The following is a 25901-nucleotide window of genomic DNA, read 5'->3' as shown; positions in this document are numbered from 1 at the left end:
TGCAGCGTCCCTGCTCAGATTCTCCTCCTGCATCAGCTTTTTTTAACAAAGTGAAAGGGGAAGTTTGTGTGAGACTGAGATGAATGTATGAGAGCGCAGGCTGGAAATTCCTCATTCAGTAAAGAGGCACAGACCGGCGCAGTTGTGCCCAGGGACCTCACTAATCCATCCAGACCCCCGAGGCTTCACTGCAGGGGGGGGAGAGCCGAGAACACCAACATGGGGGACCGCGCAGAGGAAGGTGGGTGCCTGTACAGCAGGTTCACTGTGGAGACATTTTACAGAATGTAATGAACATCAGTTTTATTAGTTATCTGTCGGGGTAATATTGCCTGTAGCACAGTGGCTCCCTCTAGCGGCAGGTCTGATCCTGTTATAATAACACGCAGGACCCCAGGGGTAATGGAGATTCCTTGAGAATGCATTGTGGTGATTGTCGAATCATGGATGATAATATCTGAGCCAGGACATATATGTCTATGATGTGTGATACAGTCGTATCTAAGCCTATCGTCTGCTGAGCTGCATTTCTAAAAAGGTCCTTTATCACTGATTGATGTTTAAAGGGGTCGTGCCACAAAAAATATTCTATAGTTGTCAAACCAGCACCTGGAACTGAATACTTTTGTAATTGGATGTAATTAAAAATTAATCATAGCCGGTGAGTTATTCAATACAATTGCAGCATCGTCGGGCGCACTACTTGGGGTTTCTTAAAGTACATATTTGTCGTGACGCCAGATGTAGTGAAGCAACAAGAGCACAGCGCCCCTTTTAGTGATGTAGTAGTCGATGGTACCCAGGTGTAGGAATGCCAGAGTGGTGCAGGGTGGCCCAACTGTCCCTCAATGGTGTTGCACGTGTCACGGTGCTCCTAGCTGGATACGCCGGAACTTAATTCCAGCGGGTGGAGATATAAGATTATAATGGGTCAAGAAGACAAAAGAGGTACTAATTCCAGCAGAAATATTAACCCTTAAAGAAAATTATATTAAATTTATTGATAATTTTACATAAATGACGGACAAACATCGATCACTACGGTAGAACTACCACCGACTAAGACTAACCCCTGATAAAAGGGGAGGAGGGGGTAAGGAGGGGGAAGGGGCTAACCCTAAATTCACACCCTAATCTACACCTTAGCCCAGGGACGGCCCCTGATGGTGGGGACTCCCTGTCCTCGAACCTCGGCTAGAAACTCCTACCTGACCCTCAAAAAATGACGGCGGTTGGAGTCCTAGCCTGATGGAAGACTACCGAACGGACAGACATACAAAACAAAGGGATGAACTTTATATACAACCCTAATGATACAGAAACTGATCAGAAGGTACAAAGTGCATCGAGAGATCTAAAAACACACCCTATTGCGAAAGTGTGATAAGTACACTAATCATAGCAAGAAAAAATAATCCAACGCGTTTCCCCCACGGTGTGGGATCATCAGGGGGTGAATGAAGACAAATAATCAAAACAGTATTAAGGATAGCGGAGAACCATAATATAATGCGAGCTCCGTGAAACGGGTGTATAGCAACGGTTTTGATACACCGGTGTAATGCAATGTATGATATTAAATAGTTGGACCCACGGATAATAGTGAAAGGAGGAGAGAGGCCGTCCAGTCCTGCGACCCAAGACTTACATACGGTCATGAGAACAGGGGATCCTTCTGTAAGCGGAGTGCCAGTCAACCATCTGAATCAAAAATGATGAACCGATTTGACACAAGGTGTAGAGTAGCACAGTAGGGTACAGTCACATTGCCCAGCAATTCAAACGCCGGGTCGGATCAGAGAGTTGATACCTATGGCTCAGGATGGACTGTTAGATGCTCAACAATCAAATGGACTAGTCCCCACTTCAGGTCACAGTTGCTGGGCAATGTGACTGTACCCTACTGTGCTACTCTACACCTTGTGTCAAATCGGTTCATCATTTTTGATTCAGATGGTTGACTGGCACTCCGCTTACAGAAGGATCCCCTGTTCTCATGACCGTATGTAAGTCTTGGGTCGCAGGACTGGACGGCCTCTCTCCTCCTTTCACTATTATCCGTGGGTCCAACTATTTAATATCATACATTGCATTACACCGGTGTATCAAAACCGGTGCTATACACCCGTTTCACGGAGCTCGCATTATATTATGGTTCTCCGCTATCCTTAATACTGTTTTGATTATTTGTCTTCATTCACCCCCTGATGATCCCACACCGTGGGGGAAACGCGTTGGAGTATTTTTTCTTGCTATGATTAGTGTATTTATCACACTTTCGCAATAGGGTGTGTTTTTAGATCTCTCGATGCACTTTGTACCTTCTGATCAGTTTCTGTATCATTAGGGTTGTATATAAAGTTCATCCCTTTGTTTTGTATGTCTGTCCGTTCGGTAGTCTACCATCAGGCTAGGACTCCAACCGCCGTCATTTTTTGAGGGTCAGGTAGGAGTTTCTAGCCGAGGTTCGAGGACAGGGAGTCCCCACCATCAGGGGCCGTCCCTGGGCTAAGGTGTAGATTAGGGTGTGAATTTAGGGTTAGCCCCTTCCCCCTCCTTACCCCCTCCTCCCCTTTTATCAGGGGTTAGTCTTAGTCGGTGGTAGCTCTACCGTAGTGATCAATGTTTGTCCGTCATTTATGTAAAATGATCAACAAATTTAATATAATTTTCTTTAAGGGTTAATATTTCTGCTGGAATTGATACGCCGGAACCCCAGGCGTGGCCTTCCTAAGCACAGAAAATGGGGGTAGTAATAGTAGGGGATGAAGAATAAATTGAGTCCAGACCTTGTGATGAAGTTGATAACAGCTTTACTTTTCTCCAAATGATTTACAGGCTTTGTCTTGGTTACCAGCAGGCTATGGCATTAACTGTGGCAGGCAAACTTTTCTCTGCTACATCTGTTGCTCTCTGGCTCTGCTGTGCTAACAGGATAGTTATAGAACTCAGCTTTCTCTGAATGCTGCCCTTTGCTCTGTAATCCGGTCTGTCTCTAGCTTTGTCCAGGGAACACTTTACTCCTGCTCTCTAAGGCTTCAGGCTTTGGCCTCCTTATCCAGCCGAGCTGAAGGTGCTCAAGCTGGCCCAGACAGGGCTCGTACAACAGGGACGGGCTCCTGCTGCCTTCCCCTAGCAGGGGGTAACAGTCCACCCTCCCTACAGCAAGTGGGGAAAACGCCCACCACACCACAGAGGGGGGTTAGAATTGAAAGGAAGGTTCCACTCATTGTGAGAAAGCTCTGCCGTGTTTGCTGCCACCTGCTGGTGAACCAGGCATATTACACTTGAACATAAACAGTTGCCTAGAAAATTGATATGCTCATTATACAGGACCTGGAAATTAATACATAGGATGACACGTGGTTAACCATAGGAGACAGTAGCAGGGTGCAGAAGTGGTAATGCACCTCTGGGGCGTTACACAATGTGTCTGTATAGCGCCACCTGCTGTATTTTCATTTTCTTATTTCTTTGTCCGGCTCACTGAGATGGTCGCACATGCTCAGTTTCATCCTTCAACTGCCTCCTGAGTTGTGATAGAGAGAGCATGGACACGCCTCCTGAGCTGTGATAGGCAGAGCGTGGACACACCCCCTGAGCTGCAGCACAAAGGACACTCCCGTCAGGTTGATATAAATGTAGAAGAGCAATGAATGAGGAGATCTCTGGATCTATGTGAGGTACATTTTTTACATTAGTCATGAGATAACCACTTTAAGGCAATTATCTGGAATGAACCAAGTGTTTCCGATGATTGCCTGATCGTCAGCGGTGATGAGGGCTGGATTTACACGCAGCAGTCGCCTCCACTGTACGGTACAAGCGATCAATGCAGCGATCTCTTGTCCCTGGGCAGCAGATCCCTGTTCAGACAGCAACATGTCAGTGTGAGGGCTCATGCACATGAGCATCATGGCTCAGCGCCCGTGCTGCGGACCGCAAATAGGAGTTCGCAATGCGCGAGCACTGGCGGTGTCCACTCCGTTTGCAGATGCGGACCCGTTGATTTGATTGGGTCCATTATCCACAACCGCATTTTGAGGATCAGCATGTCCCACCCTTATTCCTGTCCACAAAACAAACAAGAACAGGACATGTTCTATCTTTTTGCGGTGCAGAGCCTCGACCCGAAAGCCCACGGAAGCGTGTCACAGTACTTCTGTGGGCTTCCGATCCGTGCCTCCACTCCGCAGAAGATAGGTGAAGTCTTATCTTCGGTCATATCTTGCGGATTGTGGACCCATTCAAGTCAATGGGTCCAAATCCACACCATGGAGTGCACACGGCCGGGGCCTGTTTATCGCGGACCGCCCGTATATGGTCCGCAATACGGGCACTGAGCCATTACACTTTTGTATGTGAGCCCTAATTAAGCATAGTCCAGGTCTGGCAGGGACGCAGCATTCTAAATGATTATTAGGGATAAGTGAAGCGAGGCTCAGATCCTAGATCCGAAGTCGCTTCGCCCAAAACTTCGGTTTAACGCTGTTTGGAGATCTGTCTCCGTACAGCATTAAATGTACGGCCTCCGACGAGGCAAAGTCAGTAACTTAGGTATTTGATTTTTAAACAAAAAAAAAACCATTTTAAAACTTGGATCCGAATTCGGCTGTGCCTGGCCTTATACTGCCTGCGGAGCAAACGTATCTAAGGAGGCATCCTCACGACCGTATCCATTTGTGTGATACTGTCCGCTGAGCTGTGTATCTAATCCTATCTTGTGTGATACTGTCTGCTGAGCTGTGTATCTAATCCTATCACTGTGATACTGTCTGCTGAGCTGTGTATCTAATCCTATCACTGTGATACTGTCCGCTGAGCTGTGTATCTAATCCTATCACTGTGATACTGCCCGCTGAGCTGTGTATCTAATCCTATCACTGTGATACTGTCCGCTGAGCTGTGTATCTAATCCTATCTTGTGTGATACTGTCCGCTGAGCTGTGAATCCAAGCCTATTATGTGTGATACAGTCAGCTAAGTCTCTGTATCTAAGCCTCTCATATGTGATACTGGCACACAGCACTACAACCCCCATCAGGGTGACACCCATGTTTACACTTTGCCTGCCCGTCTTCCACACTGACTCATGACACAAGAACTGCAGACACGCTGATACACGTGGGAGGAGAGACACGGCAATAAGGATATAAGGATATTTCCACAGACAGGAATTTCCATGGACCAAAAACCTGGGAAATTCCCCGGAGGCTGCAGACTGCGCAGGGTGGTGGCAGACGGTGGCAGATGGGGGCAGATGGGGGCAGATGGTGCGCAGGGTGGTGGCAGACGGGGGCAGATGGTGCGCAGGATGGTGGCAGACGGGGGCAGATGGTGCGCAGGGTGGTGGCAGACGGGGGCAGATGGTGCGCAGGATGGTGGCAGACGGGGGCAGATGGTGCGCAGGGTGGTGGCAGACGGGGGCAGATGGTGCGCAGGGTGGTGGCAGACGGGGGCAGATGGTGCGCAGGATGGTGGCAGACGGGGGCAGATGGTGCGCAGGGTGGTGGCAGACGGGGGCAGATGGTGCGCAGGATGGTGGCAGACGGGGGCAGATGGTGCGCAGGGTGGTGGCAGACGGGGGCAGACGGTGCGCAGGGTGGTGGCAGACGGGGGCAGATGGTGCGCAGGGTGGTGGCAGACGGGGGCAGATGGTGCGCAGGGTGGTGGCAGACGGTGGCAGACGCTGGTTACCTCCAGGGGATCTCAGAACTTGTCCCGATCAATGGTAGAGGAGAGACGGGAGGAACTGTCAGTGCCAGAAATATTAAAAGTGCAATCAAACTGTGTGATTACTGCAGCGTAGATGTGATGGATATCATCGAGGGGGGCCCTGACTGCTACGGGGCCCCATGTGCTGCCAGTAATTAATGGTCTCATCTGCCTCCCATACAGTCATTATTAGAGGGGGCTGACTACCTATCTGCTCTGTATTTCGGTTCTGAATTCTTGGGCAGAGATCACACAGAGCAGGTGAACTGTGCACCGATCAGAGAAGAGAGCAGATCTGCATCTAATGTTTGGTAGACGTCCATCCATCCCGATAGATTATGGTAGGTGGTCGCTGTCTGACGCCTACCCTGGTCAGAAGAGCTGAGCGAATTGATTCCAAACAAATCAGATTCGGTATTTTTACCAAAAATTAATCTTCCAAACGAAGCTGAAGTTTCAGCAATTCAATTTAGATGAATTGCGGATGAAGACAGAGAATCACATGACGCAGGGTGGGGTCCTGGCTTACCCGTAATGCCTAAGGCCTCTTGCACACGAACGTTGTATGCCCATGGCCGTATTGCGACCCTCATACGGCGGGTCCGCAATTCACGGGCAACTTCCTGTGTGCACTCCGCATCACGGATGCAGACCTATTCACTTGAATGTGTCCGCAATCACAGAGATGCGGAACGGAAGCACGGATCGGAACCCCACTGAAGTACTACGGAGTGCGTCCTTGGGGTTTCTGTCCGTGCCTCCAAACCGCAACAAAATAGAACTTGTTCTATTGTCCCTTGTTCAGAACAAACAACTGATTCTTCTGACATTAAATAGGCTCTGTCCCCCGGATCACCCCTACTAAACCAAGCACATAGACTGGTAGGGGTGATCCTGCAGTTTAAAATGAAACCTTCACTGTTGGCACCAAGGTTGTTGATAAAATCATACTTTTATTCCTATGGTGGCAGGCAATTTTGAGCACAGCTATGCGACACCTACCAACACCCCCCTTCCTTCCCCTCGATTGACAGCGTTAGCCCAAGTCGAAGTTGTCCTCTAGCGCTTGTACTGAAAAGGCCTCCATCCTGGTGCTCAAAATTGGCAGTGTGTCCCTGCACAGTCTGACACTATCCAATCAGTTTTGCCAATGTCAGACTGTGCAGGGACACACCACAGACTGGTAACACCTGTTATGGACCGTTATTGAAGACTGATAGCAATTCATTCATAAACTTCGAGTAGGAATAATAGAGGAATGATACAATATAGAGTCATAAGAATAGAAGCTCCAGAATTGTTACTACATGGGGAATGGAAGCAGTTACTAAAACAGACATGTAAGGATCGGGGAAAGATCCTCTTTAGGTTGATCTGATTTACAAAATGTAAATTAGTTCTAAATATGGATATGTGACAATATAGGGGGCTTTGCACAATGGCCCAGTCTACCGTAAAACAAGGGGTTGCACAATGCCTGACACCACGGTCATCAGCTGACCGAGGCCATGGTGCAAGAGAAGACTTGTTTTGCAACAATTACTTTATGGAGTCAACACAAATTATACAAAAAACTGAGCAAAAGAAAGAGGATTCATTCCTGAAATACAGTACAGACCAAAAGTTTGGACACACCTTCTCATTCAAAGAGTTTTCTTTATTTTCATGACTATGAAAATTGTAGATTCACACTGAAGGCATCAAAACTATGAATTAACACATGTGGAATTATATACATAACAAACAAGTGTGAAACAACTGAAAATATGTCATATTCTAGGTTCTTCAAAGTAGCCACCTTTTTCTTTGATTACTGCTTTGCACACTCTTGGCATTCTCTTGATGAGCTTCAAGAGGTAGTCCCCTGAAATGGTCTTCACTTCACAGGTGTGCCCTGTCAGGTTTAATAAGTTGGATTTCTTGCCTTATAAATGGGGTTGGGACCATCAGTTGCGTTGAGGAGAAGTCAGGTGGATACACAGCTGATAGTCCTACTGAATAGACTGTTAGAATTTGTATTATGGCAAGAAAAAAGCAGCTAAGTAAAGAAAAACTAGTGGCCATCATTACTTTAAGAAATGAAGGAAAGTCAGTCAGCCGAAAAATTGGGAAAACTTTGAAAGTAAGGGCTATTTGACCATGAAGGAGAGTGATGGGGTGCTGCGCCAGATGACCTGGCCTCCACAGTCACCGGACCTGAACCCAATCGAGATGGTTTGGGGTGAGCTGGACCGCAGAGTGAAGGCAAAATGGCCAACAAGTGCTAAGCATCTCTGGGAACTCCTTCAAGACTGTTGGAAGACCATTTCAGGGGACTACCTCTAGAAGCTCATCAAGAGAATGCCAAGAGTGTGCAAAGCACTAGCAGTAATCAAAGCAAAAGGTGGCTACTTTGAAGAACCTAGAATATGACATATTTTCAGTTGTTTCACACTTGTTTGTTATGTATATAATTCCACATGTGTTAATTCATAGTTTTGATGCCTTCATAGTCATGAAAATAAAGAAAACTCTTTGAATGAGAAGGTGTGTCCAAACTTTTGGTCTGTACTGTATATCGGGAGATGTTGAACGTGACACCCTCAGGAGTGAAAGACCTGGCGCCATGATCAAGGGCCCGCACATCAGAAACTCTCTCACAGGAGAAGAAGCAAAAGAGCGTCAGTAATTTAGCCGACAGTTGACGGAGGGAGAGATCCAGATTATCCGACCAAGAGGAGAGAAAGGAGAGGACCAAAGAGACATCCCACGTTGTCGTGAAGCGTGGTCGGGGGGGGGGAGGCGAGCCAAACGAGAGCAACGCAACAAACGAGAAACAGAAGGATGCTGGCCCGCAGGGACACCGTAGAATCCCTGATGAGTGGAGGAAATAGCCGAGCGGAAGAGGTTGATAGTCCTATAGGCTCTCCCCGCTTCAAAAAGGGAAGTAAGGAACTGTAAGAGTTGAGTCACAGGTGCCGAAATGGGATCCAGGTCCTGTTCCAAGCACCAGCTAACCCAAGTTCCCCAGGCTGCCCGATAAGATTTTCTGGTGCCGGGAGCCCAAGCATTGTCCAGGAAGCGTCTAGTTGCATCCGAAATGCCTTCGACTTCTCCGGGCGTCCTGAGATTCGGCAGGCCAGCAACTGAAGCGAGCTATCGATCAGCAGAGGATGGTGTATGCCTTGAGGTCCGTGGAGAAGACTCGTCTGACTCGGAAGGAGTAGAGGCACGTCCACGACAAGTTCCAGGAGGATCGGGAACCAGGCTTGAGTCCCCCAAAAGGGGGCCACCACCCCCAATTCCGCCTCCTGACGACGAGTCTGTAACAGCATTTTCGGAATCATAGCAAAAGGTGGAAATGCATAATGAAGAGCAGTCGACCAGTCCTGAAGGAATGCATCCACCGCCTCCGGGTCCGGACGCCAGCTGAAGAACCAAGGAAGCTGAGCATTGAGTCGCGAGGCAAAGAGGTCTATGGCAAAAGGACCCCAGACGTCCGACAATCGCTGCTGTCCGCGAAGTATCGGGAGCTCCAATCCGCCCGAAAGTTGTGTAAGCCCGGAAGGTATTCCGCTTGCACCATGATGTCCTTGGATAGGCAGTAGGACCAGAACTCCTTCGCCAAGCGCGCCAAGGTTGCCGAATGGGTTCCACCCAACCAATTGACATAGCGGACTGCCGAAACGTTGTCCATGCGCAACCTGATGCACGCCTGGGCGACTCCGTTGGTAAAAAAACTCAGAATGGCAAACGAATCCGCCATAAGTTCCAGCGCGTTGATGTGGAGGCGGGCTTCATCTTTCGACCACCGACCCCCTGTGGAAATTCTGTCGCAGTGAGCCCCCCAGCCCTGGAGGCTCGCGTCCGATTCCACTGTGAATTCCGGTTGAAAACCGAAAATCGCCTTGCCATTCCATGTCTCCAGGTTGTCGATCCACCAACGAAGTTCCTCCCGTGCTTCCGAATCCAGGACCACTGTGTCCGCAAACGTGGCACCGGAACGAAGGTGTGCGATCTTCAGCCGCTGGAGGGCGCAATAATGGAGAGGGGGTGGGAACACCGCCTGTATAGAGGAGGCTAACAGGCCGATGATGCGGGCCAGGTGACACAGGGACAGGCATGGAGCAGATAGAGCGTGTCTCAGTGCCTTGCGGATCGAACGCCACTTCTCTGCCGGTAAGCTGAGGGATTCCGAGATCGAGTCCACCGTAAAACCCAGGAACTCCATCCGTTGTGACGGGGTGAGGCAAGATTTCTCCAAGTTCAGGAGAAACCCCAGTCCCGCCAGGAGATCCGAAGTCCAGCGAAGATGTTCCAACAGGACCAACCGAGATTGCTGCATGATGAGGATGTCGTCCAGATATACAACAAGACGGACTCCTCGACTCCGCAGCCAGGACATGATCGGACGCAATAGTTTGGTGAAACACCAAGGCGCCGAGGACAGGCCGAACGGGAGACAGGTGAATCGCCAGATTTCCCCTCTCCACCGGAAACGGAGAAGATCCCTGGACGGCACAGCAATCGGAACCGTAAGGTAAGCGTCTTTGAGATCCAACTTCACCATCCAGTCCCCAGGGATCAGCAAGTCTCGGAGGAGGTGAATCCCCTCCATTTTGAAGTGGCGATAGCGCACCACTGCATTCAAAGAGCGGAGATTTATAACCGGGTGCATTTGACCGCCCTTCTTTTGCACAAGAAAAATGTTGCTGAGGACACCCCTGGGGACAGGGGGAGCCCTTTCTATTGCCCTTTTGTGAAGGTGGGATACGAACTCGATGTCTACGAGCGATACGTCTGGTTGCTACAGCGTCAGCGGTGGGGGAGGAGGGACGAGACTCGGAGAGTCCGTGAGTTCTATGTGGAACCCTCTGACAGTGGTCAGTACCCAAGAGTCTGACGTTATGTTTGACCAGGCGTGGAAAAAGTGATGGAGTCTGCCCCCTACACAATGGACCAAAGAAGTCCCCACCGGGGACGGACTTACCGAAGGATTTCTGGAAATTAGGGTTCCCTCTGAAGGACCTTGAGCGCCATTGGCCACCTCTGGCCGGGAAGAAAGGCGAAGGGTTCCTCTGCTCCTGGAAGGGAGGTCTCTGGGTGAAGGAGCCTCTGCCCGCGCTGCGGGCTTGAAAACTGGATCGGCCGGACAGGCGGCCACTGCTACTGCTGGCCCTGGTGGAGACCCGTCCCTGAAAAATCTTACGCATAGAGGACTGGGCCTTGTCTAAGGCCGTAAATGCCCCCACAAAGCGACTGAGGTCTTTGATGAACGAATCACCAAATAAGAGACCTTGCGCATCCTTACCTGCCTCGGTAAGGGCCAGGTTTGCCAATTTAGGGTCAATCTTGAAAAGAATGGCTTTACGCCGTTCAATGGCCAGGGACGAATTGGTATTTCCCGCGATACAAATCGCTCTCTGGACCCAGCCGGTAAGCTCCTTCGGATCAATCAGAGAGCCCTCAACTCTAGCAACCTCGGCCATCTCAAATAGTTTGGCCAGGGGGCCAAAAATATCAAGGAGCTTGTCTTGGCAGCTCCGTAAGGCAGAGTCTAACCCCTTACGGGGGTTCCAGCCCATTTTTGACAGAAACTGCGTCATTTTAGGGTCAACTACTGGGGTCTCACAAACTTTGTTGGGGACCAGAGGTCTAGGGCATTCAGCCCTGAGCTTGCTACGAGACTCCTTGCTGAGGGGGCGGCGAACCCAGTGCTCGAGGTAATTGCTCACATGAGCAGCTGGCAGCCACTCCGCTGACCTCGGGTGGTGGAGAGCATCAGGGTCAAACATAGGTGTGCCCGAGGGGTCCACCAGGGAAGAAGCCACGTCAGCAGCGGGGTGGAAGGAGTGGGGAAAACGGGGTCTGGCACAAGATTGGGAGCATCCTCCTCTGAGTGACAACTAGCCTCCGCAAAAGCCTCAGTTTCAGACCCAAAGTCTGACTCAGAATCGCTAGGATGTTGTGATCTAGCACATTTCCAAATACGCGCCCGTTCTGCCTGGCGCGGCAAGGCTCTCTTGCGTGATCTAAGCACGCTTTCATGGGTGGCTGTAATCACACCAGTCATATTCTCCTGCGTGGCAGGAGGTTCTAAGTCGGTAGGCTGTGGACTAGGTAGTAGGGGTGCCTGACAGGTAAGACCAGGGGCATGGGCAGACAAGGCCTGTGAGATGGTCTGAGACAGTATGGAGGACATAGACCCCATTGCCTCCATAATGGTGCTGGACACTGAGCGCTGGAGGTCTAAGGCGTGGGCACTCATATCAGTAGGCCTAGGATCCCCTGGGGTGGAGGGGGGAATAGTATTAGAGGGTGGCTGGTCTGCTTCAGACATAATGGTAAAATATAGGTAATTTGGCAATCTGGTCAAAACCCCAATTGGGACCACTAGTGAGCAGGCGCGGAAGGGTTGTTGTACCTGGAGGCAGATAGCCTAAAGGAGAGCAAAGCGAGGGGTTAATCACCCCAAGGACGAGCAGAGTAGCAGGAGCGAGAGACCAGGCGTCCGGCAAAGCACCGCGATGCAGGGGAAAATGGTGACCGAGATCGCGAGATTAGGCGCGAGATGCGCCGAAAGATGGCCGCCGAGATCTCGCGACCGTCGGAGAGCCGCGCGCAGGCCACGGGAGGCGACAAGGAGGTAATTAAGTAGGCCAGGGGGGGGGGGGGGGGCGGGCACGAAGGGCGTGCGGGTTAAGGTCCGCAGCAAGGGAGAAGGGAACAGAAAAGCTGCAATAGGGAAGGCGCAGATAGGCCGAGGCCAGTACAACTGATTTAAGCTGCAGGGAATGAGCACAGTACAGAACCCCTGAACTGTTAGCTATTAGCTCAGGGGCTAAAATTGGGAAAACAACAAAATAAAACCAATACAGTAGATACACCTAGTAGAGACAGTGCACAGATGTTACTTATCTGGTGGCAGCAGCAAAGAAAGAGGAAGATCCAGAGGAGGAGCTGCCTGTTATAGGGGCTGTCTGGGGAGGTGGTTACTATGGTTACATTGACCTCAGCCGTGTTAGCCCCCCCCCCCCCATATCAAAATTTTTGAACAAAACATATGCAGAGATATTAACAGTTATTTGCAGGGGGGAGCTAACCCGTCATCAGCCCCCCCCCTTATCAAAAAAGTGACCAAACAATTAGCTATTTTGGAAGATATTTGTTAGATCAGGTATGATCAACTAGTTGTTTTGTTAGATCTCACATAATTACAGACTTATTAAGTGATTAATGAGGGGGGGCTAGCCCCCCCCCACATGCAATTTTCTGGTAAAATTTGATGCAGACTAATAGGCCTTCGTTAGATCCGGTAAGATCAAGTGGTTTCAACGTTAGATCTCATTTAATTACAGAGATTTTTCACATGAAAACACAGATATTAGGAAGTATTAAATAGGGGGGCTGGCTCCCCCTTATGTAATACCAAATATCCATAATATCTCTGTAATTATATGAGATCTAACATTGAAACCACTTCACCTTACCGGATCTAACGAAGGCCTATTAGTCTGCATCAAATTTTACCTGAAAATTGCATGTAGGGGGGCTAGCCCCCCCTTCCCTGACGTAATACCAAATATCCATAATATCTCTGTAATTATATGAGATCTAACGTTGAAACCATTTGATCTTACCGGATCTAACCAGCAGAATAGTGAGTGCAGCTCTGGAGTATAATACAGGATGTAACTCAGGATCAGTATAGGATAATTAATGTAATGTATGTACACAGTGACTGCACCAGCAGAATAGTGAGTGCAGCTCTGGAGTTTAATACAGGATGTAACTCAGGATCAGTACAGAATAATTAATGTAATGTATGTACACAGTGACTGCACCAGCAGAATAGTGAGTGCAGCTCTGGAGTTTAATACAGGATGTAACTCAGGATCAGTACAGAATAAATAATGTAATGTATGTAGACAATACATTTCCATCCATTAAATCTATCCGTTTTTACAGATAATGCCTTCAATCTTCAAATCTTTGTTTTAAAAAGAAAGTTTTCACAAAAATGTATATTTTAAAAACGATCGATAACCACAAAATTGTGTACTTTTTTTCTTACTGTGTGTCTAAACGTATCAGCTTGGCGTACAGCAGAAACAAGATGTGAACAGCCCCTAAGTACTGGAATGTATGTACACAGTGACTCAGCTGTATTCCTAGATTAGTTTTATAGTAATCTGTAAATGGTGATCAAAGGTGAACATATGCTGTAAAATGAGAGTAAACCTAAGCTCTGTCTTATTTGCTGTAGCTTTGAATACAATCTATTATTTCTTGTTATCAGCCATTTCAGATGGGAGAGAGTTAGAATCCAGTATTCCTCAGGCCTCATGCACACGACCGTATTTTTTCACGGTCCGCAAAACGGGGTTCCGTTGGTCCGTGATCCGTGACCGTTTTTTCGTCCGTGGGTCTTCCTTGATTTTTGGAGGATCCACGGACATGAAAAAAAAGTCGTTTTGGTGTCCGCCTGGCCGTGCGGAGCCAAACGGATCCGTCCTGAATTACAATGCAAGTCAATGGGGACGGATCCGTTTGACGTTGACACAATATTGTGATCCGTCCCCCATTAACTTTCTATGTAAAGTCAGGAGTTAATATACCATAGGATCGGAGTTTTCTCCAATCCGATGGTATATTTTAACTTGAAGCGTCCCCATCACCATGGGAACGCCTCTATGTTAGAATATACCTTCGGGTTTGAGTTACATCGTGAAACTCAGATCCGACAGTATATTCTAACACAGAGGCGTTCCCATGGTGATGGGGTTGCTTCAAGTTAGAATATACTAAAAGAACTGTGTACATGACTGCCCCCTGCTGCCTGGCAGCCCCTGATCTCTTACAGGGGGCTGTGATCAGCACAATTAACCCTTCACGTGCCGCACCTGAAGGGGTTATTTGTGCGTATCATAGCCCCCTATAAGAGATCAGGGGCTGCCAGGCAGCAGGGGGCAGACCCCCCTCCCTCCCCAGTTTGAATATAATTGGTGGCCAGTGTGCGCCCCCCCCCCCGCCCCCCCTCTATTGTAATTTCATTGGTGGCCAGTGTGCGGCCTCCGTCGCCCCCCCTCCCCCCCTCTATTGTAATTTCATTGGTGGCCAGTGTGCGGCCTCCCCTCTCCCCCCCCATCCTGCCCGATCATTGGTGGCAGCGGAGATTCCGATCGGAGTCCCAGTTTAATCGCTCTGGGGCTCCGATCGGTAACCATGGCAACCAGGACGCTACTGCAGGCCTGGTTGCCATGGTTACTTAGCAATATTACAATATTAGAAGCATCATACTTACCTGCTGGCTGCTGCGATGTCTGTGTCCGGCCGAGAGCTCCTCCTACTGGTAAGTGACAGGTCTGTGCGGCGCATTGCTTAATGATCTCTCACTTACCAGTAGGAGGAGCTCCCGGCCGGACACAGACATCGCAGCAGCCAGCAGGTAAGTATGATGCTTCTAATATTGTAATATTGCTAAGTAACCATGGCAACCAGGCCTGCAGTAGCGTCCTGGTTGCCATGGTTACCGATCAGAGCCCCAGAGCGATTAAACTGGGACTCCGATCGGAATCTCCGCTGCCACCAATGATCGGGCAGGGGGGGGGGGGAGAGGGGAGGCCGCACACTGGCCACCAATGAAATTACAATAGAGGGGGGGAGGGGGGGCGACGGAGGCCGCACACTGGCCACCAATGAAATTACAATAGAGGGGGGGCGGGGGGGGGCGCACACTGGCCACCACTGGCCACCAATGAAATTACAATAGGGTGGGGGGGGGGGCGCACACTGGCCACCAATGATATTCAAACTGGGGAGGGAGGGGGGTCTGCCCCCTGCTGCCTGGCAGCCCCTGATCTCTTATAGGGGGCTATGATATGCACAATTAACCCCTCAGGAGCAGCACCTGAGGGGTTAATTGTGCGGATCACAGCTCCCTGTAAGAGATCGGGTGCTGACAGGCAGCAGGGGGCAGTCATGTGCACAGTTCGTAGTATATTCTAACTAGAAGCGTCCCCATCACTATGGGAACGCCTCTGTGTTAGAATATACTGTCGGATTTGAGTTTTCACAAAGTGAAAACTCATCTCTGAAAAAGCTTTTATGCAGACGGATCTTCGAATCCGTCTGCATGAAAGTAACCTATGGCCACGGATCACGGACGCGGATGTCAATCTTGTGTGCATCCGTGTTCTTTCACGGACCCATTGACTTGAATGGGTCCGTGAACCGTTGTCCGTCAAAAAAATAGGACAGGTCATATTTTTTTGACGGACCGGAAACACGGATCACGGATGTGGCTGCAAAACGGTGCATTTTCTGATTTTTCCACGGACCCATTGAAAGTCAATGGGTCCGCGAAAAAAAACGGAAAACGGCACAACGGCCACGGATGCACACAACGGTCGTGTGCATGAGGCCTCAATAGAATGAATAACAGAGACTATAGAAACTTCTCTGACCTCTATGTCTCACGTCTCCAGTGGGACATTTACACGCATATAAGATCTTATATCAGTATTTTTATTTTATTTTCTTTTTGCATACATACTACTTTTACAGGCTGCATAATCCAGATTAATTGGTGAAAAGTAACCACCAGATGACATGAACTATGGACACCAATCACTCCAGAGACAGAGCTTTCTAGAAAGGGTTGTCATGCAAAAACAGTCATGTGTTGTCAGGTGATACAAGAGTTATGAAATTGGATGACACATATGAAATTACAACATAAAGGAGCTTCCGCACTGTGTGAATAAATTGCAGCATCCAAGCTGACAACTAAATTGTGGTCTGTATGACAACCTACCAACTACAAATTGGCGTGGTATTAAAAAGCAGGAAGTGCTCAACCCCATGTGCAGTGGTGCATCTATACCGGGGGAGGGGGCAGATCCTGAACATGGATGGACATCCTGGGGATGTGATAAGCAGTAAAAATAATATAACAATAACAAAGACAGGTGCACTCTGCGGTCTTACTAAACCCTCATACTGATGTAAAATTGAGAGATTAGCCAACATATCCTACTGTGGAGGACATGTCTGAGCCCGAGCACCGCGCCAAAGTTTCTCAAGTAGCTCGGAACCTAATGTTAAACCTACCTGTGGCGTATGGGCAATACCAGGAGCCAGTGGGCGAATTACAGGAGTGCAAGGCCTGACTCACAGCAAACTCCCAGTAACCTCCAGCATGTGACCATGCATACAATGGGAGGAGGCAGAGAGCTCTGAGCCACACCCAAGACTGGCTGATATCCCCCGGGCCTTACATGTGCACCAGAATGCTGCCTATGGATGGAAATAAAGGCACATTCAGACTAGGAGTTTTTACACCTCCAAAAATTTTTAGATACAAACTACAAATTGGTGTGGTATTAAACCCCTTTATTTCCATCCACAGGCAGCATTCTGGTGCACATGTGAGGCCCGGGCTATATCAGCCAGTCTTGGGTGGGGCTCAGAGCTCTCTGCCTCCTCCCATTGTATGCATGGTCACATGATGGAGGTAACTGGGAGATTGCTGTGAGTCGGACCTTGTGCTCTTGTAATTCGCCCACTGGCTCCTGGTATTGTGCATACGGCACAGGTAGGTTTAGCGTTAGGTCCCGAGCTACTTGAGAAACCTTGGCGCGGTGCTCGTGCTCAGACATGTCCTCCACAGTAAGATATGTTGGCTAATCTCTCAATTTTACATCAGTATGAGGGTTAGTAAGACCGCAGAGTGCACCTGTCTTTGTTATTGTTATATTATCTATATCTATACCTAAATATTTGAAAGTGTTCGGGTTTGGATTGGAATCGCTGCTGCAGAACTGGCTGTGGCTGTGTAGTGCCCTGGAGCAGGGGGTACTTTGACGTTTGAACATTTGTCTATTTCCCCTATGCAAAGGTAAAACTTCTTGGAAGGGTTAACTTATACAGTTTATTTCTACGTTACTGCCTTTTATATGTATGTTGGGATATATACCCTGTTTATTATCACTGTATTTACATGGCTCTGTGGAAAGGGTTAATGAACATTGAGAGACTGTTAGGACTTTGAATAAGAAGCTAGTAAATTTCCACAGCTGCCATAGAGTTTAAAGAAGAGAATGTTTTGGAGGGGGGAAAAACAGACGTTGTTTACCACCAAACCTAGACAGACTGACCTTGTGAATGTCTGGTTTAGCTCTTTTGTTATGTCTGAAAACTTGTTTTTGTCTGGAAAAACTGTGTGTCATTGCCATTGAGTATCACTGAAGCTCTAAAGTCCATGACAGACGGGAGTTGTAACTTTGGAATTGTTTGTGCTGAGCGTCTCCATCCCTCTCACAGAAGGTTCTAGTTCAGCCAGAAACTGTATATAAGGAGAGCAGTCAGAGCCCCTAGTGTGCTGCAGTAGGGAACAGTGCTTGGAAGAGGAAACTCTGCCAGACTACAGAGTGACCAGAAGAAGACGCTGAGACGGGGATACTCTGCTACAGACTGTGTGCCTCCAGCCTTTGACCAGGGCACCAGCCTTCTGAGAGAGAGAGAGAGGGACAGCTAGCTCAGGCCTTTCCTCAGCATCAAACCCTTCTTCTACCAGGGAGGAGACTGGGGAAGCCAGCTCAGTGCACTGCCTGTATTGTTTTGCACCTGAATTCCTCCAGTAAAGAAGCGCACTGGTTTACTGCAGACCCTGACTCTCTGGACTTATTTCCCATTAGGGTGCACCACGCCTTACTATCCCTTCCGGAGAGCAGCAACATGTGGTGACACCTCGACTGTGTCCAGGGGAACCATCGTAGTTTTAGGGCCACCACCCCAAACCCGGCCACTGCATATAGGAATAGAAAATCATTAGAAAAATCTGGTTAAAACCATAAAAAATTGCAGGATTCGGAATATGGCAGGGTTCACATCTATGCTGTGAACTCTGGCAGTTTGTTCTAGCAGGAAAACAGACTGCCGGAGTTCACCATGTCCGGCATAGCTGGATGCCACTGTGCACCGCAAGATCCCTATTCACTGTAATGGGATCCGGCAGTAATCCTGCCGCTTTCAGGCATATATGCCGGCTTTCGGCCAGACAAAAAATGTTGTGTTGTAAGTAGCATTTTTTTTTTATAAATTCTTTATTTTGGAATTTTTAGTTTTTTTACAAAGCATATTTTTTTGACATGTTAAAACAGATGGCAGTGGTACATAATATTTGAAAAGCATATGGTTGTGTGATGGTTATAGATATTTCCAAATACCACCCTCAAGATTTAAACCGTCAGATCATGTCTCAACTAGCCAATATTGGAAACATATAAACAAATAGTAAATAAAAAAATATATAAAAAAACTATGAATAAAGATATCTTTCTCTCTCGGACCCATCTAATCCCTTAGCCCTCTATTACACGGACGTCGCGTGTGAGGGCCGGACAAGATGCGGGTGCGTTGCGGGAAAATGTGCAATTTTTCCGCGTGAATGCAAAGCGTTTTAATGCGTTTTGCACTCGCGTGAGAAAAAAACCGGCATGTTTGGTACCCAGACCCGAACCCGGACTTCGTCACAGAAGTTTGGGTTAGGTGTTCTGTAGATTTTATTATTTTCCTTTATAACAAGGTTATAAGGGAAAATAATAGCATTCTTAATACAGAAATACAAGTAAATTAGGGATGGAGGGGTTAAAAAATAAATAAAAATAATTAAACTCACCTCATCCACTTGTTCGCGCCGCCCGGCTTGTCTTCTTTCTTCTTCTTTGAGGACCTGGGAGGAAAAGGACTTTTGGTGACGTCACTGCGCTCATCACATGGTCCGTCACATGGTCCATCACCATGGTGATGGACCATGTGATGAACGCAGTGACGTCACCAAAGGTCCTTTTCCTCCCAAGTCTTCAAAAAAGAAGAAAGAAGACGAGCCGGGAGGCGCGAACAAGTGGATGAGGTGAGTTTAATTATTTTTATTTATTTTTTAACCCCTCCATCCCTAATTTACTTAGCATTCTGTATTAAGAATGCTATTATTTTCCCTTATAACCATGTTATAAGGGAAAATAATAAAGATCGGGTCCCCATCCCGATTGTCTCCTAGCAGCGGTGCGTGAAAATCGCTCTTGCTTGCGATTTTCACGCAGCCCCATTCGCTTCTATGGGGCCTGCGTTGCGTGAAAAACGCACAATATAGAGCATGCTGCGATTTTCAAGCAACGCACAAGTGATGCGTGAAAATCACCGCTCATGTGCACAGCCCCATAGAAATGAATGGGTCCGGATTCAGTGCGGATGCAATGCGTTCACCTCACGCATTGCACCCGCGCGGAATTGTCGCCCGTGTGAAAGGGGCCTAATACTTCCCAAGTTACTGCGATACCTCCTCATCCTCTCATACTCTCTTGATAAGTAAAGTTTTTGTCTTACATCCAAATAAACTTACGCACTCACAGTGCAGCTTGTGATTTCCATTTCTGCCACACTTTTACAAACCCTTCGTGATTTCTGTTGAGCCAACTCGTCATCTCTTCAAATTGGCATGTGGGTAGCATTTTTTGTCCGTCTGAAAGCCGGCATGTACGCCAGATACAGTTAGAGGATTACAGTGCAGATGTAAACTCGGCCTAACAAACCTAACAACAAGGGACAGGGACCCCCCACAACCATGATTGACCAGTAAATTAAAAAAAATGTCCACAGAAATAATTACAAATATCATAAAATAATAATTCAAAATATACATAAATCATAAATAGTCATTTATAATATACAAAAGTACAAATATGCTAAATTGGACACTATGCGCAACAATGAAGTGTACAGCGCAGAAAAGTGGCAGGGGAGGCAGTTGCGGGACCCATCCTGCCACTTGTCTTGGTATGCACATTGGCACCTTATTTATTTGCACTAGTACATTAGTGGATTTGTATTGTAGTTGTGCATTTCTGTAATAATATTTGCTCTCTATATCATGTATGGGCAGACATTTGCACTGTACACTTCATTGTTGTGCATAGTGTCCAGTTTTGAATATTTGCACTTTTGCATATTATAAATCACTATTTAATATTTATGATTTTTGTCATTATTTCCGTGGATATTTTATTTATTTACTGGTCAATCATGGTTCTGGGTGCGGCCTTTAGGCCCCATGCACATTACTGGGGTGCAACTGTGCCCGTATTGCAGACCACAAACCGCGGGTCCGCAAACCAAGGGCCCCGGCCGTGTACACTCTGCATCGTAGTACGGACCTATTCACTTCAATGGGTTCACGATCTGCAAGATGCGGCGAAAGATAGGACATGTTCTATCCTTTGCAGTGCGGAGGCATGGATCGCTAGGATATGCCACCAATGTCATATAGGTGACGGTCCCACCTCTGGGACCCCACACCTATCCCTACAAGGGGGCCCCCCGAAGTGAACGGGGACGCACCGCGCAAGCGCAGCCACCCTCCGTTCTCTTCCGTGGGAGTTCTGAAAGTAGCCAAGCATAGAGGTCAATGGAAATGTGGCTGCTGATGCGTGATCCACTCTCCGTTGCTTTAGGGCCCCTTCTAGCGATATCCGAGGAATACTCCACCAATTTCTCAGATGACACAACCCCTTTAATGGGCTATGCTACAGCGTCCGAAGCAGGATTTCTGTCTAATCCTTTCAATATGTCTATTCAGGAATGTGGACATCAAAGAGTGGGGGCCCCTACTAGACCTCCCTATATGAGCAAGAACAAGGGGCCACTCATTTCAATTACAGGCTTCTGGCTTTCCAGTTCAGCCAGTCTTTCCAGTTCCATTTGCGACGGACTCGACCGGCGCCAGGAGTCCCCTTGCTTTTAGAAGGAGGGAAATATATAGTCGTGACGCCAGTTGCAGTGAAGCAACAAGGACACAGGGCCCCTTTTAGTGATATGATGGTAGATGGTACCCAGGTGTAGGAATTCCAGAGTGGTGTAGCGTGGCCTAAATGTCCCTTAATGGTGTTGCACGTATCACGGTGCTCCTACCTGGATATTCTGGACCCCAGGCGTTGTCGTCTGAAGCAGAGCAAATAGGGGAAATAGTTGAGGGATTTGAAGAAATGATTGAGTCCACACCTTGTATATAGTAGAACAGCAACTTTATTTGAATAAACGTTCCTCCAAACGATTTAATTTACAGACTTTGTCTTGGTCTCCAGCAGGCATTGGCATTAACTGTGGCAGGCAAACTCCTCTCTGCTACATCAGCCGCTCTCAGACTCTGCTGTGCTGACAGGGTAACTGTAGAATCTTGCGTTAGCTATAGGCTGTACTTGGCTCTGTAATCTGGTCTGTCTCTAACGTTGTCCAGGGAACACTTTACTCCTGGCTTCTGAGGCTTTTTGCTGTGGCCTCCAGATCCAGCTGAGCTGAAGGTGCTCAAGCTGGTCCAGACAGGGCTCGTCCAGCAGGGACGGGCTCCTGCTTCCTTGCCCTAGCAGGGGGTACTCTAGACCCCTCTAACTAGAACCCCACCCTCTCTGCAGCAAGCGGGACACGCCCACCACACCACAGAGGGGGGTGTTAGAATGGAAGGAAAGGGTCCATTCTCTGTACTTGTAGCTCTGCCATGGATGCTGCCACCAGCTGGCGAACCAGGCACATTACACTTGAACAGTTACAAAATCAGAAATATAAATACACTATTTTTCAAGACCTGGAAATTAGTACATAGGATGACATTAGGTTAACCATAGGAGACAGTGGCAAGGTGCAAAGGTGGTAACGGCACTCTGGGGCTTTACACATTCATCCCTGTGATTGCTTCTTAAAGGGACTTTTAAGAAGATAATTCTGGAGCATCTATTCTTAGGACTGTGTGTTCTATCATTCCTCTATTATATCTGCTAGAAGGTTATGAAATAATTACTAGCAGTTTGCAATAAAGGTCCAGATGGGTGTTACCAGTTGGGGGGGGGGGGTGTCCCTGCACAGTCTAATCAGTGCTTCCAGTGTCAGATTGTGCAAGGACACCCCCCCCCCCCCCCCAACTGGTAGCAACCATCTGAACCTTCATTGCAAACTGCTATCAATTCATACATAACTACTAGCGGGAATATTAAAGGAATGGCACAACTCAGAGTCCTAAGAAGAGATGCTCCAGAATTGTTATTACATGGGGAGTGCAAGCCGGCATGACGGGAGAGGAAGAGGACCTCTTTAATGCAGGGACAGCTAATAGATTTTGTAAGCTCTTGTGAGCAGGGGCCTGACTCCTAGTGTTTCAGTTGTATATTAGCCAGCTACTTTTGTTTTGTACATGAACCCTATGTACATTTGTAAAGCACTGCGGAATATGGTGGCGCCATATAAATACATTTTATTATTTTTATTATTATTATAAAATCCATGAAAATATTTGATTACTAGGAAAGGAATGAGTACAAGTTGACCTCATGTGACTGACGATTTATAATCCATCCTAATCCATGATTTCTGATCTGATTCTTAAGGTTCACCAAGGAACCGACAATACGGCGCCATTGAAAGGCCCAATAATGAAGAAGGATCCACGTATCTGGATGAGAAGATTTCAATACCGTCCACAGGATCGGTGAGTTAGGAATCGGATCATGACTGTCCTATGAATGTCTGAAAGTCAAGAATATCTGATAATCTGCAGCCTTTCCCATGTATGTCAGACCCAAGGAATGTTACTTTTTGTTTTTAAATATAAATTGCATTAGAGCAAATTATTATAATATAGAATTATGTTGGTGGGGGGGGGGGGGGGGGGGGGCGGGGGGTAACAAGTAATCGTGGACAGGGGCGGACTGGGAACTTAAAGAGGCCCTGGGAAAAAAACAAAAAATTAAAAGTGGCCTCATGTTGTAGATGGGTCCAAATTGACTGAAGGAGAAGCAACACAAGTAGGCAGGGCCAACAGAAGCAGGCGGGGCTTACAATACTGTACCGACCCAGCAGAACCAAAGACCACAGTGCAGCACAAAGCACTGACGGCCCTGCCACAGTATGCAACTGTATGACAGACCTGAGGACAGTCATACAGTTGAGTTCTGGAGGGCACCTGCGGCCGTCGATCAGGTGCATAATTACTTCATAGCATTAATTAATGCTGATAGTATCAGATAATTTTGTACCCGGCCAGCAGCAATGAGGAGGGCTCTGGCGGCTCCTTGGACATCGGCCGAACAAGAAATTTCCCTGTAAGGTTTATGACCAGTCTGCCCCTGACGAAGGGGCTGGTGTAGCTCCTGGAGCACTACTAATACTACTCCCCTTGGTGCTCAGTACACTCTCCGTTCCCCTGTGGTTGTGAGGGCTAGACAGCCCTGTCTAATGTGGCTCACTAAAAGTCATTGGTGGACCCATTGGTGATGGAAATGCCAGAGGGCCGTCTAAGCCCTACTCAAGGCCACTGGCCAGGTACGTAAAGATGTGATGCTCTAAACACTTATAACCTGCCCATCGGCCAAACTGTCTAATTTGCATGAAGATAAAAGTAATAATATATCCACAACGTTGCAAGCAATAGAGAAAAGAACGGTATCATTTTCATCAGCGTGATCCACCATGCCAGGCAATACGCTTGGTATAATAGGGTTGATCATGCTGGCAGAGGCTCTCTAAATTTCTATAACCCTATTCTATGCCCCAGATACTCGATGACCATGTGACGGCGCTGCCTATGGGGAAATATGGTAACACAGCTTGCCCTTGTTTCCGAAATCCTTGAAACATAAACATCCATGCTCTTGGATGACAGGTCGTCTGAGGACATGTAGTTTAGGAAGGATTTTAATGCAAGGCTAGATGAGACTGGAGGAGGAGACGGGTCCTTTTTTTTTTTTACATAATGCATCTTTTGGAATCTTGGTTAATTTATTGGTAAAAATGGTTTAAAAATGTGTAATTGACTGCAAACTTGCAAGTAGCTTCATTTTCCCTGTAGCCCTGATGGATTAGGTTTCCCCCGGTTTTCATCCATAAGTGATATGTTTAAAGGGCATCTGTCAGCAGTTTTGTACCTATGACACCGGCTGACCTGTTCCATGTGCACTTGGCAGCTGAAGGCATCTGTGTTGGTCCCGTGTTCATATGTGTCCGCATTGCTGAGAAATATGTTTTATTATATGCAAATGAGCCTCTAGGAGCAACGGGGGCGTTGCTGTCACACATACAGATGTAGCTGCCAAGCGCACATGCAACAGGTCAGACAGTTTCATAGGTACAAAACTGCTGACAGATGCCCTTTAAGAGTCAAGTTTTTCCACATTGCAATGCAGATTTCTACATCAGGGGTTAAGTGGTTAACGATAGTATTCCTGGTGGTCTACAGCAGTTTAGAGGTTAATACTCAAAAATGTCTGGTGACCTATTTAGGTGAAGGAGTTAACGTTGTAATGATCTAGAGTGGTTACGCTTTAATACCTAGTAGCCCTGGTGGGCTAGGGTGGATTAGAGGTTATTAGATAAAATTACTGGTGGTTTAAGGGGGTGAAGGGGTTAATGCCATGATATGTGGGGGTTTAGGTAATAAAGGGATCAAGCGTAGATATTAATTTTTGTTTGATCTTCAGTTTCCATAGATAAATGAAAAAATTCTGGCTGCCTGCAGCTACCACTAGGGGGAGTCACTGCACACAGTTTTATACAGCTCCTATTGAACTCAATAGCGGGTGGGTCTAATTGGACCTCCTTAGCCTCTGGACCCCAGAGAAGCTGTGGTCATGCTATGGACTCAGGTGGGAAATGGCCAGAGGGGCATTGCAACAGACATTTCCATTACATCTCCTCTCTAGGTAGGCCCCTGACCCTTGTAACCTGTACTGTATCTGACCCCCCACAGCCTGGCTTCAGCTTCCGCAAGCTCTGGGCGTTCACTGGACCTGGCTTCCTCATGAGCATCGCCTATCTGGACCCTGGGAACATTGAGTCTGACCTGCAGTGCGGGGCAATTGCTGGATTTAAGGTAGGTGCCGAAACTTTTATTCCCCTTCCCAGAGGCTAGTGAGAGCATGTGCTCAAAGGAAGGGCACATGCCTACGACGTTCTGCAAGAAGTAAGAGAGAAAGGCACCAGAAGGGGGCGCTATTTTAATTTAAGCTCTGGGGCCTTCTCTTCCCTCCAGGTTTATCAAGAGTTATCAAATTCTTGCATCCTGCCATTTCTTGGTATTGTAGGTCACAACCATCTTGCTCCAGACAACCTGACCATGACTACACAAACTAGTGCAACCTGACTAAAACTACACAAACTAGTGC

General features: G+C 47.8%; 1 protein-coding gene across 5 annotated transcripts in view; it reads left to right on the top strand.

Annotated features, from left to right (window-relative positions):
- The first annotated feature begins 91 nt into the window (after positions 1–91).
- Positions 92–25901, top strand: part of SLC11A1 (solute carrier family 11 member 1) — a 42441-nt gene continuing 16631 nt past the window's right edge. For all 5 annotated transcript variants that reach the window (XR_005780611.1, XR_005780610.1, XR_005780609.1 and 2 more), the window contains exons 1-3: positions 92–241; positions 23130–23230; positions 25487–25609. Coding sequence is in view for 1 of the 5 variants with exons in the window: in XM_040441273.1 (XP_040297207.1) it covers positions 220–241; positions 23130–23230; positions 25487–25609 (246 nt within the window). In the remaining 4 variants the exon portion in view is untranslated. The remainder of the gene's footprint in view (positions 242–23129; positions 23231–25486; positions 25610–25901) is intronic.

This window comes from Bufo bufo, chromosome 7 (assembly GCF_905171765.1).
Source record: "Bufo bufo chromosome 7, aBufBuf1.1, whole genome shotgun sequence".
In the NCBI taxonomy this organism is placed as follows: domain Eukaryota; kingdom Metazoa; phylum Chordata; class Amphibia; order Anura; family Bufonidae; genus Bufo; species Bufo bufo.
Note: the sequence above shows the minus strand (reverse complement) of the source record. Positions and strands in the feature narration are given on the sequence as shown.